Source organism: Chaetodon auriga, chromosome 14 (genome assembly GCF_051107435.1).
Source record: "Chaetodon auriga isolate fChaAug3 chromosome 14, fChaAug3.hap1, whole genome shotgun sequence".
Classification (NCBI taxonomy): Eukaryota; Metazoa; Chordata; class Actinopteri; order Chaetodontiformes; family Chaetodontidae; genus Chaetodon; species Chaetodon auriga.
The window spans coordinates 1,434,994-1,447,144 of NC_135087.1; the positions used below are offsets into that span (position 1 = coordinate 1,434,994).

At 46.4% G+C, this 12,151-nt stretch overlaps 1 protein-coding gene across 5 annotated transcripts in view; it reads right to left on the bottom strand.

Moving 5' to 3' along the window:
• Positions 1 to 5,314: 5,314 nt before the first annotated feature.
• The window catches only part of akap6 (A kinase (PRKA) anchor protein 6), a 170,799-nt gene continuing 163,962 nt past the window's right edge, over positions 5,315 to 12,151 (bottom strand). For all 5 annotated transcript variants that reach the window (XM_076748701.1, XM_076748702.1, XM_076748698.1 and 2 more), the window contains exons 22-23: positions 10,524 to 10,595; positions 5,315 to 8,372 (exon numbers count right to left, since the gene is read on the bottom strand). In XM_076748701.1, the coding sequence (XP_076604816.1) occupies positions 8,328 to 8,372; positions 10,524 to 10,595 (117 nt within the window). In that variant the 3' untranslated portion in view covers positions 5,315 to 8,327. The remainder of the gene's footprint in view (positions 8,373 to 10,523; positions 10,596 to 12,151) is intronic.

Sequence of the window (12,151 nt, forward strand, 5' to 3'; positions counted from 1 at the left end):
TGGATCAGGTGGTGAGGGCGGAGCTTTGATCGGCCCGTCCAATCACAGCTCAGGGGAAAGAGAGGTGGCTTTTATGAGTAATATGATGGAGTTAAAACACATCGGAGACAATTTTAGATCATTTTATTTCATAATTCATAATGAATGTTTGTAAGACGCTTTCACGTTTCTGTTTTGTCGTTTTGTCGTCATCTGTTTGTGGTTCTCGTATCAGGACACTGCGGCTGAATCTCTTTGGGAGCGCTTCGTCTTTTTGTCAGCTGACTATCATCTGTTGGATGTGGGAGCGTCCTTGAACGCAACACTAAAGGCAGTTTTAGAATTCCCTTTTTGCAGCTGCATTGACGCGACGTTGACGTGAAGGTGACTTTCTCTGTCATCTGGTTTTTATTGACGTGAAAACACAGAGCTGGACGTGATGCTGCATTCAGGTCCCATCAGACTTACTGTAATTACCAGATTCTGACATATTTCTGATTTCAAGCTCAAACACAGAAGTTCCTGAAAACCAAACAAACGGATGTTTCATGTCACTCAAAGTCATTCAAGATAATTAAACCAGAATTTTATGGTTTTAACTCGTCAATGATCAATTTTCTAAACCTCACACAACCAGCTCTGCAGTCTCCACGAAGGCAACACGAAGTTAGTGAAGCAGGTGATTTTATGTGACTCCATGTTGGAGCTGCAGCAGGTTTAAGGTGTTGGCAGGTTAACAAACTAAAAGCTTCCCACAAACCTGATGTTGAGTCAAGAATTAGGACTCCCAGACAGAACAGGTGTCGTTATAATGAGGTTTCCTCGTAAAAACAGAGTCTGTTAACAGGCAGGTAACCAGGAAACAGAAGCTCGAAGGATTGAAGGCACACAGGAACAGTCCAGAAACAAGGTGGCAGAATGGAGGAAGCTGGTGACAGGAGAGGTGATGAGGAAGAGGAGAGGGAAACAGAAGGTGGAGGAAAGGGATGAAGATGCTGTGATTAGAAACTGAAAGAAGGAAATCAGCTGATGGGCTGCAGGGACGTAGAGTCTGCAGCACGGAGTCAGACGTTCAGGTCTGTCCTGGTTCTGGAGACTGGGACTGGATCCTGGCTGCTCCAGTCAGACCAGGCGGTGCGTTTGAGGCCGACAGTAAGACTAAGCTCTTTCCGGTGTGCACCAGAACTCCCTGAACGTCTCACCTGCAGCAGAAGTCTCTGTTCATCTGCAGCGCGTGGCAGCGTCGATGGATCACTCTGATTGTTTAGAACAAACCCTTGATGACTCCAGCGTATTATACACACCCCCTAATGTAGCATCAGCTTATAAGTGAATCTGTTTCCAATCTATCCTTCCATTTTCTCCTCTCGTCCCCAGACTAAAGTACATTATGGTGCAGCTGATGATGAAGGGATGGTTCTGCTCATCAGGGAGAAGAGGAGAGGAAAATGAAGGAGGGATTGCAGAGGCTTTCTGCAGCGCCACAAGAAGATCATTACAGCGCCGAGAGCGGCTTGAGAAGGTGCTTTACTGTGTGTGTGTGTGTGTGTGTGTGTGTGTGTGTTTGAACACACACGTCTCATTTTCATTCAACGGCGATGCAAATGCTTTAAAACACATCCCATCCTGCAGCATTCTAATAACAAATACTTTCAAATCGAACTGTGGTGATTGCATCCTGTGTTGAAGAGTCACACAGGTTTCCTCACCTGTCTCACCTCACCTGAGCACACGAGGACCGGACTCTGTGTGTGTGTGTGTGTGTGTGTGTGTGTGTGTGTGTGTGTGTGTGTGTGTGTGTGTGTGGACTCCTGATGAACCGGAGATCTCCTGCAGACAGCAGCTTGGAGTCGCCCTCTTTGACCAGGTTGATGCACATCTTTTGTATTTTCGCACATCGAACGTTTGTTGTGTCTTCAGTCATGTTGCTCGTTTCATCCTCTTCATTTAAACTCAGCTCTTCATTTTGATCATGATGCACCACATCATTGACTCGTAGGTGAAAACTTGCAAATAAACCTGATTCTGAAGCCTGATTATTTCTGGAAAACCGAAAAGAAGACCCCTCAGAACACAGGAGGCACAAACCACGTGGCAGAAATAAAACAATAAAACCTTAAAAGATCCTGTTAAACGAGCACATTTGATGCTAATACTTTTGCAGCAGAGCATCATTTCATCACGCTGACACTTTGAACCTTTCAGTCTGACTTTGTGAACTTTTGAGGATTAAATCTGAGCTGTGTGAATCTGGAAAAGGTCAAATTATGTTGATGCTGTGGATCCCTGATCTGGATGTTCTACCACCGGACGAGCAAACACTTCTTCTTCTTCTTCTTTGACTATTTTACACAACGAACAATATCAAATGTTATCAAGCACATAAGTAGAAAATCTCGATCCTCAGTGAATTAGTAATGAGTGCATGTCTTCAGACCAGTGCAGCTCACAGAGGGACAGACTGGAGCTGCACTGGTTCTGCTGGGTGAATCCCAAAGCTGCAGCCGAAGCTTTCAGAATATTTCGAAAGCAGATTCATCAGCACACAGATTAATTCAAAGCATAAGTTCAGAGAGGAGTCCGGCGGTTTCCCGTTGGTCCTCGTTATGTCACGAGGGCGGCGGTTTGTTGTGCTTGGTGTAAAGTGGAGGAGGACCCCCCACCTGTCCTCGGAGCGCAGAGGAGCAGATTCATTCAAGCTGTGGACGATGAAAGTTTTGACATTTAAAGCCTTTAACTAATCAGTCGTCTGCGTTTTATCCTTTTCCTCCGACTTCACAGTGAGAGAGGAGATAATTTGAGCGCTCTGTCTGTTTGATGTCCGGTAATCACATGTGATCTTTTCAACAGGGAGCCGGCCGTCTTGTTAATTTGACCGTCGGTGCGCGGCCGGACCCCCCCGCCCTCCCCCCACCGGCCCGCTGCCTGAAGAGTAATTGCGGAGCCACCATGCTTCGATGCGCTCGACCTTTACGACCTTAAAAGCCATTTCCATTTTTCTGACCACAAAAAAAGAACATATCTTGTTAATTGCAAAAAGGCAAATATTCTCCTCCTCTGCTCTCCCCTCTCCTTCCTCCTCATTTGATTTCCCTTTGAAGGCAAAACGCTGAAAAGCATTTCCATTTTCATTCATCAACGCTTATCAGTCATCTGAAGGCCCCTTCAGCCACAATCAGCATCACGGCTCCAACCGAGAGGGACGCAACAATGAGAAACTATCAACAATCGCAAGAAGCAATTTGCTTTAATGTGGAGTGTTTTGTTGCAGCTAACCGCCATTTTTTTAATCCTCTGACAGCTTCGCTCTGATCGTCCCTGAAAGACAGAAGGAAGTGTCACGACACGGCGTTACGAGCGAGTTCGGCACAGGGCTGAGACACGCAGAGGACAGACCAGAGCTGCCGGAGGACAGACCAGAGCTGCCGGGGACAGACCAGAGCTGCCGGGGGACAGACCAGAGCTGCCGGAGGACAGACCAGAGCTGCCGGGGGACCGCTGAGCCAGGCAGGAGATGAACCGAGGATCTGCTCGGCGTCAGACACACGAGGAGAGGAGAGGTCACGTGAGCGTGAGGAGGACCTTTAGTTTGGACAGTTCTGTTAAATTTCCACTGCATTAAACTCTGATGATGAACTTTTGGCCAACATGGACACGAAGTCCTGAGGACGCTTTGGATGAATCAGATCTGTCTCCATGACAGCTGAAGACCACGTGACGCGGTGCAGAAATCCACAGGAAAGCTTGTGAGCGGACCTTGAGTTGGGACTAGTTTGTCAGACTGTTACTTTGAAGGCCAACGCTGAACTTTGCTGCTGTGTAACAAAGAGACGTGTCACTAAAGGGACAGGAGACATACATACCATAATAAGTCCAGTTTTCTGGAGACTCGGCTGTCGTGGAAACCGTCCATTCCTCCGTTCTGTTCCACGGAGGCTGATCACTCTCGTCTCTGCTCCTCCTCTGAGGCTGTTTTCACTGTGTTTCTGAGCTAGAGGACAGCAGAGGTGGACCACCGGGACTCTGACCTTTACTCCACACAACAGCTTCAGATCCACCGGGCAGGTTTCCACCAACTGTCTGGATCCTGGTGGGCGCGTCGCTTTGGCCACTTCAGCGGCTCATTGTTCAAAATGATCAGTGGTCATCCATCAGGCGGAGGCGGTGGAGCGTCCGCAGGCTGGTCCTGGTGGTCTGGTTGGAGGTATGCTTTAGTCCCCGTCCCGGCCTCACGCCTGTCCTCCAGCCTGCAGCCGTCACACACCAGCAGGGTGGAGAATTAGTCTTGTTATCTCCAATAATTGAGGGTCAGTACGTCAATAACAATAATTTTGAGCCCAGTAAGAATATTTTCCACAAACGGCAGCGACGTAAACACGTCCGTGCTTGATTTGAGACTTTCCATCACCAAACCAGCAGCATCAGACCGAGTTCAGCTCTAAAGAATGTTATCAAGGACAGTCTCTGCAATCAGGGCCAAATTGATTTGCAGTGTGTCGGGGAGAGCTGCACGCGGGCCTCTGCATTCAGCCCAGGTAAAAACCACATCACAGCTACTCCTCCGCCCGTCCTCCTCATCATCCCTCCATCTTCTCCGTGTCACCCGCGGCACTCTCCGCTTTCACGGACTGACCTCCCTCTGATGAAGTAAACATTATTTAACGTCGTGTAATATGGAAGCGTGTGTTTATCGTCCGATCCAATCACCTGCTTCAGCTTTCAATTGTGTTTCATCTCCTCGGCATTAACGCTGCGTCTGAAGGCGGGAAAACTGATTAAGGGCAGAAAGCAAACCTTTGGAAGATCAGAAAATGTTAATGATGCATTTGTGATGATAGAGTTCCTGACACACGTCCGCTGCCTCCTGATGGCAGCTTTGATTTCAGTGTTTTTATCCGCAGCTCGCGTCCAAAACTTGAGATTAACACTTGTCAACCTGTCGGATGCAGGAAGAACTTCAACGTGTCAGGACGCGTCGTCGAGTTAACGATGACTTTGGAGGTGTTTTTTCAAACTGACACCTTCAGCTCTCCATCAAAACATTCAGACGGACAGTCGAGCCCCGCGGCCCATGCAGCCCCTCTGGTGGTGGGTGTGGGGGGGGGGTCTCACTCCGTGGAATTGCCCACGTTTGGTTGGTGGATTTCTGGACTCCTTGAAACATGACATACGGTGGCAGACTGAGGGTTTCATGTCTCTCATGTCTGATTCATGTTTCTTATTGTTGTCGTTTTGTGTAATTTTAATGTCTCATCTGGTAGAAACTTTGCACCTTGTAGTGATTTTCTATGATATTGTTTGTTTTCTCAGCACAATAAATAAGATGAACAAAAAACTGTGTTGAAATTTTATTTTTTCCAATAAATTAAGTTTATTTGTCAACAGTTGGTTTTACATTGTAGTTCGCAGGAACCATGCAGTCAAGCTCTTTATGGCCGATACTAATAATAAAGATATTCCACATCACAGGTCACATACAGAGTTAAATAAACACAAACACCAAGCATCCCTCCCTGCATTTTACACCTTCACATATATACACAAGCTCAACTTGAACGCGTTTTGTTTCTCATTTTGTTTCGTTGCGTGTTTTCATCACCTAACTGGAAAAGCAGTGGTTCTAATTAACAAAAAAAGGTAGAAGTAGTAACAGTAGAGCAAGGCACACAATTATATTTTAAAGATCTTAACCCCTATTTTGTCCTACACACACCTCTCAACACCGATCCCCAACCCCAGCGTCACTGCTAATCATCGCTCAGGAAGTAAAAAAAGGAAAGAATACATGGTACAGTAGTGGTGTACATACATACAGCAGAGTTAACAACAACACACGTCCCCATCAACAGTCATCAAACCGGAACACCTACACAACAACACCGGTTCAGCTTTCGCCAACTTTGGTCGTGTTGCATAGATAAAACATCGTCGTTTTTTATATTAGTTTTTATTTTTGGGATCTGGTGCAGCTCTCAGTCTGCAGGGAGGACACACGTTGACTTCAGATTTAACCTGATGGCGTGAAGAATATTTCTATCTGAGCTCAGCGGCTTCTTCCACCGCTCTGTAGCAGCAGGCACATCCGATAATTCACCACCAGATCTCACCGGTTTGTGGAATCAATCAGGATCAAATGATGTCGAAAAAGCCTCTGAGACCAATTTCAGGGTGATCCAACCTTCAAAGGTGAGGAGGTGAGGAGGAGGAACATGCCAGCGAATGAGCCGCGGTGCAGAGGCTTCAGCACAGCGAATCACCGCTCCCTGACTCTGGAGAAAGCCAACGGTGCGTTCAGGTACTTCTCATCAACAGGCCGGCTGAAACGTCTGAGTGTACCACCAAGAAGTTTGTGTGTGAGCGAGCGGTCACCGTTAGCCTACAGAGCGGTAAAATTTAGAGCTTAGCGCTGACTGCACCGACTGCACCGACCGGACCGACCGGACCGACCGGACCGACCGGGAACACTGTGGAAAATCTCTTGTTGTTCCACATCAGGCTGCACTTCCTCTGCACGAGCCTTTGGAAGGCGATGACGCTGCTGAGCCGACAGAAGGCGAACAGGTGAAACCCTCTGCCCTCCCACCAGTGACACCTACAGAGGAGTCAGCGCAAACTAAACGTGTGTTCAGGTGATCGTCAGAGTTCACCACGAGACGTCGCACAGAAGACTTCAAGGTGCAAGAGCAGACGACAGAAAACTGTCAAAGTCAAGATTCAGCATCAACCTGAAAGTTATCGAATCCTCAAATCCAAAAACCTGACAGCGAACAACGAAGACTTGACTCTCTGTGGGTCTGGTCGAACATTCAGTCGACATTCAGCTCGTGATCGAACGCCACCATCGAGGTGGAAAACTCAGTCTGCTGGAGAAGAAACCAACGTTTCCTACAACTTGGTCGACTGTGCGCTCGCATTTTTACACTTCAGACGGTAAAATCAGCTTGAACACATGACACTGAAGTCTCCAGTGAAGTATTTATACAATATTTAAATTCCATCATGATAAAGGAACGAAGGTTTCAACAGGCGAAACGGAGGACGTCCAATCAGAAGGAAGACGTCGTGTGGTCTGCTCAGTCAGTAATTCCTTCACAGCGACACGGCGTCCTCGTCACATGATCGATTAGGAGTTTAAGGAAACTGCTGCCGTCGTCTTGATTTGGCATTTTTAGGTTCAACCATCAGACTCGACTCAGTGAAAGAGACACGAACGACTGAATGGAAGCGTAGCAGCGAGTGTTCAGACAAAACCCTTCACGTTGCTTTTCAGTCCCGATAATACAGCTGAAGTTCAGAAGTTTTACATTTTCTAATTACAGTTTAATATAACTTATTGATCTCTTTGTGTCTTGCAAAGATTTCTATTTGATCACAATAAAGTTAACGTCATTTTCAGCTTTAACGAACACGAACTCAGCCTGGACGATCTCTGACGTCTCTCAACAAAAACATGAGATTTCTTCCTGTCGGTCAGGTGAAATGTTTCATGTCAGCTGGAACTAATCCAGTTACTCGTTCAGATGATGGAGGCTCTGAGGCCGTCTGGTTAGTTTATCTACTGCCAATCAGGCTGCAGCGAGGTGCTGATACGACGGGATGACCAGTTTCTACCACAGAGACGAGCGACAGAGACAGATTCTGAATCCCGACGCCATCGACAGACACAGGAGCTAACATGCTAACTGTGCTAGGACCAGTGCAGCACACAGAGTGAACAGTGCTTCTGTAACAGGGTGTTCAAACCTGTGATCCAGCTGATCCCAGCTCAGTTCAACACCATCCACAGCGAAGAGCTCCTGGTGTTTGTCCTGCTTGACTTACTGCACTGGCACAGGTCATGTTCCCATGATGCACCAAAAACATGCTTAAAAATCAATTAAAAACTCAATTAATGGCTAATTAATGAAGCTGATTGTGGGTTTCCTTCACTTAGATGGAAAAGGGCATTTTGTTAGAGTTTATTTTTTCCTGTTTAGCTTTAAAACATCCTGAAAGTGTTGGATCAATAACTCAGTATTTTCAGTATCACATTTAATGGCTGTTGGACGTTTTCGTCTTAACTCTTAACTACGACAGAAAACTACATATTCTCCACAGACGAACCCTAAAATCTGCTCCATCATCACGGAGAAGCTTGAAATCTGATGGAAAGTTTAAATCAGCTGGAAGGTGACCCTGAAACCGCTGGATGAGTTTTCAGTCCAGTTTCTTAACGATGCGTTCAGGTACGGCCGTGAGATTTGGGAGATTGTGGAGGTGAGAGCCTCCAGGAGCAGAGAGGAGGCAGCCGGAAAGATGAAGCCAAGGAGAGAGATCAGCTCAGCGGGGAGGAGATGGAGAGAGCTCCCTTACAGCTGGATCCTGGAGGTTCCTGCTCCCAACACAGGTAGACTCTGGATGGGAGGATGGGGGGGGGGGGGGGGGGGGAGAGAGAGAGAGAGAGAGAGAGAGAGAGAGAGAGACACATAAATGGAACACAGCCATCGTTAAAGTCTGGTGAAATGATCAAAACAGTCCAAACGTAGATTAATCCGCTGCTGAAAGTAGTTCCCAACAACAGCGAGCAGCTGTTTTTGAAATTTCTGAGCCTTTTTTACTTTTTAAAATTGAACTATATAATTATGAGACATGTGTTCAGATGTGATATATCGTTTGATTAAACTTCATATCTTTTAAAAATGAGACTTTTCATGCTGTTTAAGCATGTTTTCTGTTTTCTTCTGCAGCATCCTGTGAATTCATTCTGCTCAACAGTCTGTGTGGTTTAAACAATCGAGCTCTGTTCATCCTGATTTTATGTTCATATTTTCAGCTCGACTCAACAAATGAAGCTGTTTTATTCTTAATTTGATGAGTTTCAGTTTTATCCAGTTTAACGCATTTTAAATTATTCTCCTGTGTTTCTGTTCAGCTTTTCTATGAAACTTTCTAAACATGAGTCAGAGATGAACCCTGCACACACACACACACACACACACACACACACATACACACACACACACACACACACTCTTCAGTGTGTTTTGCTGCAGACCCTCTGCTGTCTGGGTCACAGAGCACTTCATGAGACGCATTCACGATTGCTTTAATTGCACCTGTGTCTGTGTGTACAGTGTGTGTGTGTGTGTGTGTGTGTGTGTGTGTGCGAGTGTGTCTGTGCAGGTGTGTGTTCGCATGTGTGTGTGTGAGAACAGGTGGGATAGACTGGGGCACGCCATGGGGGTCAGGACCAGCTGTATGCATCACCAATATGATGTGTGTGTGTGTGTGTGTGTGTGTGTGTGTGTGTGTGTGTGTGTGTGTGTGTGTGTGTGTCCTTTGTCGTGGGCTTACATGCGCTGTGTGAGCACACTGAGCTTGATTTTGAGTTCATATGTGTGTATTTCTTTGCTTGTAAGTGTGTATGTGGGTTTGTCCTCTGGTGTGTGTGTGTGAGTATGTGTGTGTGTGTGTGTGTGTGTGTGTGTGTGTGTGTGTGTGTGTGTGTGTGAACAACATGTCTGTCTCACCTGCAGCTGTTGGGCTGTCAGAGTTTCTACCTGGACTCTCATGCCCTGCCCTCAGGGGTGTGTGTGTGTGTGTGTGTGTGTGTGTTTGGAGTATGGGGGCAGTAGGTTTTGCTGAGCCCTGGAGGCACCCATAGGGCGGCCACATCTCTCTCACACACACACACACACACACACACACACACACACACACACACACACACACACACACACACACACACAGGCTGTCAGTGATGGCCTTTGTTCGTGTTCTGCAGCTTCCTGGTTTGATTTGAGTTTAAAAATAGAAAACATGATGAAAACCAAAGGAAATTCGCTGCTCGTGTGCACCTGGATCACTTCTGAAACCCCATAATAATTCATTCTGATCGAGACGGTTCGTTTTATTTCACCGAAACATTTAAAGATCCATCAGCGTTCAGGCCGAAAAGCCAACGATGATCAAAGCGTCAGAATGTGTCAGATGCTGATGACATCACAGCGCACAGCCAGCTGTCAGCGACGCGTTTGTGACACAGACTGACCTGAAAACAGCTCAGAGTCAGTAGATTTAATGTTTGGGAAAGAAGTGGAACGCTCCAAAAACACCTGTTTGAACATTCCACAGGTGAACAGGCTGATCGGTAACAGGTGAGAGGATCGTGATTGGGTGTGAAAGGGGCGTCCTGGAAAAGCTCAGTCGATCACAGAGGATGGAGCGAGTTCACCACTTTGTGAACACATGAAGGATGAAGGAGATGAACACATGAAGCTGCTGTCAGTGAACAGTTTGATTATTGATGATCGATTCTGGTTTATTGATGTTTTAGAGTCGTATGTAACAGGTTTCCCTTCGATCAGATTTTCAGTTTTATTTGTTCTTATTAATGACGTTCATTGAAAATGTGGTGACAGCTTTCGTTCTGACGTCTGGCTCTCTGTGATTGGTTTGGCAGGCCGTGACATCACTGCATGAACTCCAATAACTAAACTAAAAGCCTGCAGTGATGGATGAGTGTGTGTGTGTGTGTGTGTGTGTGTGTGTGTGTGTTAACTCACTCTGACTGTCCTCGCTGAGGCTTGGCTCCGCCCTGATCTGTTGGCGTGATGGACAGCTGATCGAGAGCTCACCTGAGAGGGAGAGGAAATACATAAAGGAGAAGAAGAGACGAACGCAGCAGAAAGGAAAAGATAGAGAGAGGAAAAGGTTGAAAAGAGGAAAAGAAACAAAAGAGACAAAGTGTTTCATCACATGAAGGCAAACACACGATCCAGCTGAGAACGAGGGAACAATGTTCCACTTTATTCTTTTCTTTTCATCAGTGAGAGAGAGGGAGGAGAGAGGGAGGAGAGAGGAGGCGACGGATGGCGAGGGAGCGACTAAAGGAGAGAGACAAACAAGAGAGGGAGGAAGAATAAATCAAAACGGCATTATCGGGCTGAAACGTTGTTTGTCTTTGTTTTCTAATCGGCTTGTTCTTTCTTTGAGCCCAAACTGATGAAAAGTTGCAAATTAAAACAACGAGCATCAGGCCGAAAACAATTCTCTCCCCCTCTCCACCCCGCGCTCTTAATTGGTTCACAACTAATCGCTTTGTAAAGACTTGTGTAGCTATTATCCCTCCCCATACATCTACCGCCGCTACCAGGCCGCGCACACGCAAACACAGACACACATATGCAGATGAAGTCACGCTTACATGCACGCATACATGCAACTGCACCGTCTCTGCATTTCCTTTGTCTGATGCCAGTTTAATGAATTTATAAGCTAATGAGGAAACTGTGATGCATCAGGACGAACTGCTGCTGCAGGTTCACAAAATGAGCCCAGAGAGATGAAAAGCTTTGAGGTGACTGTGGTGGAATAAAGGTAATAAACCCTGATGTCTCACTACAGGCCTTAATTAAGTCACATTAGGTCACAATAGAGAGAAAAAAGAGCCAATTACGTCACAGAACCACAAAAACTTCTAGAGAACACAATATATAACCGTATGTTCGGTGTTTGCGACGCTGATTTTCAGAGCATGACACAGCAAAATTTAACAACCTCACTAAAACCGTGTCGCTGACCACTGGAGGGCTAGCTGGTGAGCGACTGCGGTAAGCTAACACGCTAGCTAGCCAGTAACATGGCAACATAAGCCTATAAGCTTGGCAAGGCTCGCCGCTTACCACCAGTCAGCTAGCTAACTAGCTAACTTGCTGACCCAGCTGCTAGTCAGCAGAATGGTTCATTTTGAACAGAACTTTATTGCGATGGGACGTCGTGAACACGGCAGCATGTAGGAGCCACTCGTACCATCTACTAGATAATCCGGAAAGCCGGAGGAATTAATCTGATCGACCGCCTGAAAATGAGTGAGTGTGACTTTGTTTGATGGTGCAGTAAAAGTCTTATTTATTGGACTCTGAATAGCACAAAGGACACGTCGTCCACATTAACATGCACCGCGTGAGAGACGACGACGGGCCACTCTGCACTAGATCAGGAATGAAGCTCTTCAGCTGAGCCCTGCTCCTCTTTCAGGGAGTAAAAGTTGATAAACAGAGGAGGCAGCAAGGTTGCAGAGATGGTAAAAAATGCCAAAATTCATTTGCATAAGGAAATAGAAAACTTAAAAAGAGCACAAACACGCTAATTCAGCGATGAAATGAATTGAATGATCACTGCGGGATGAGGA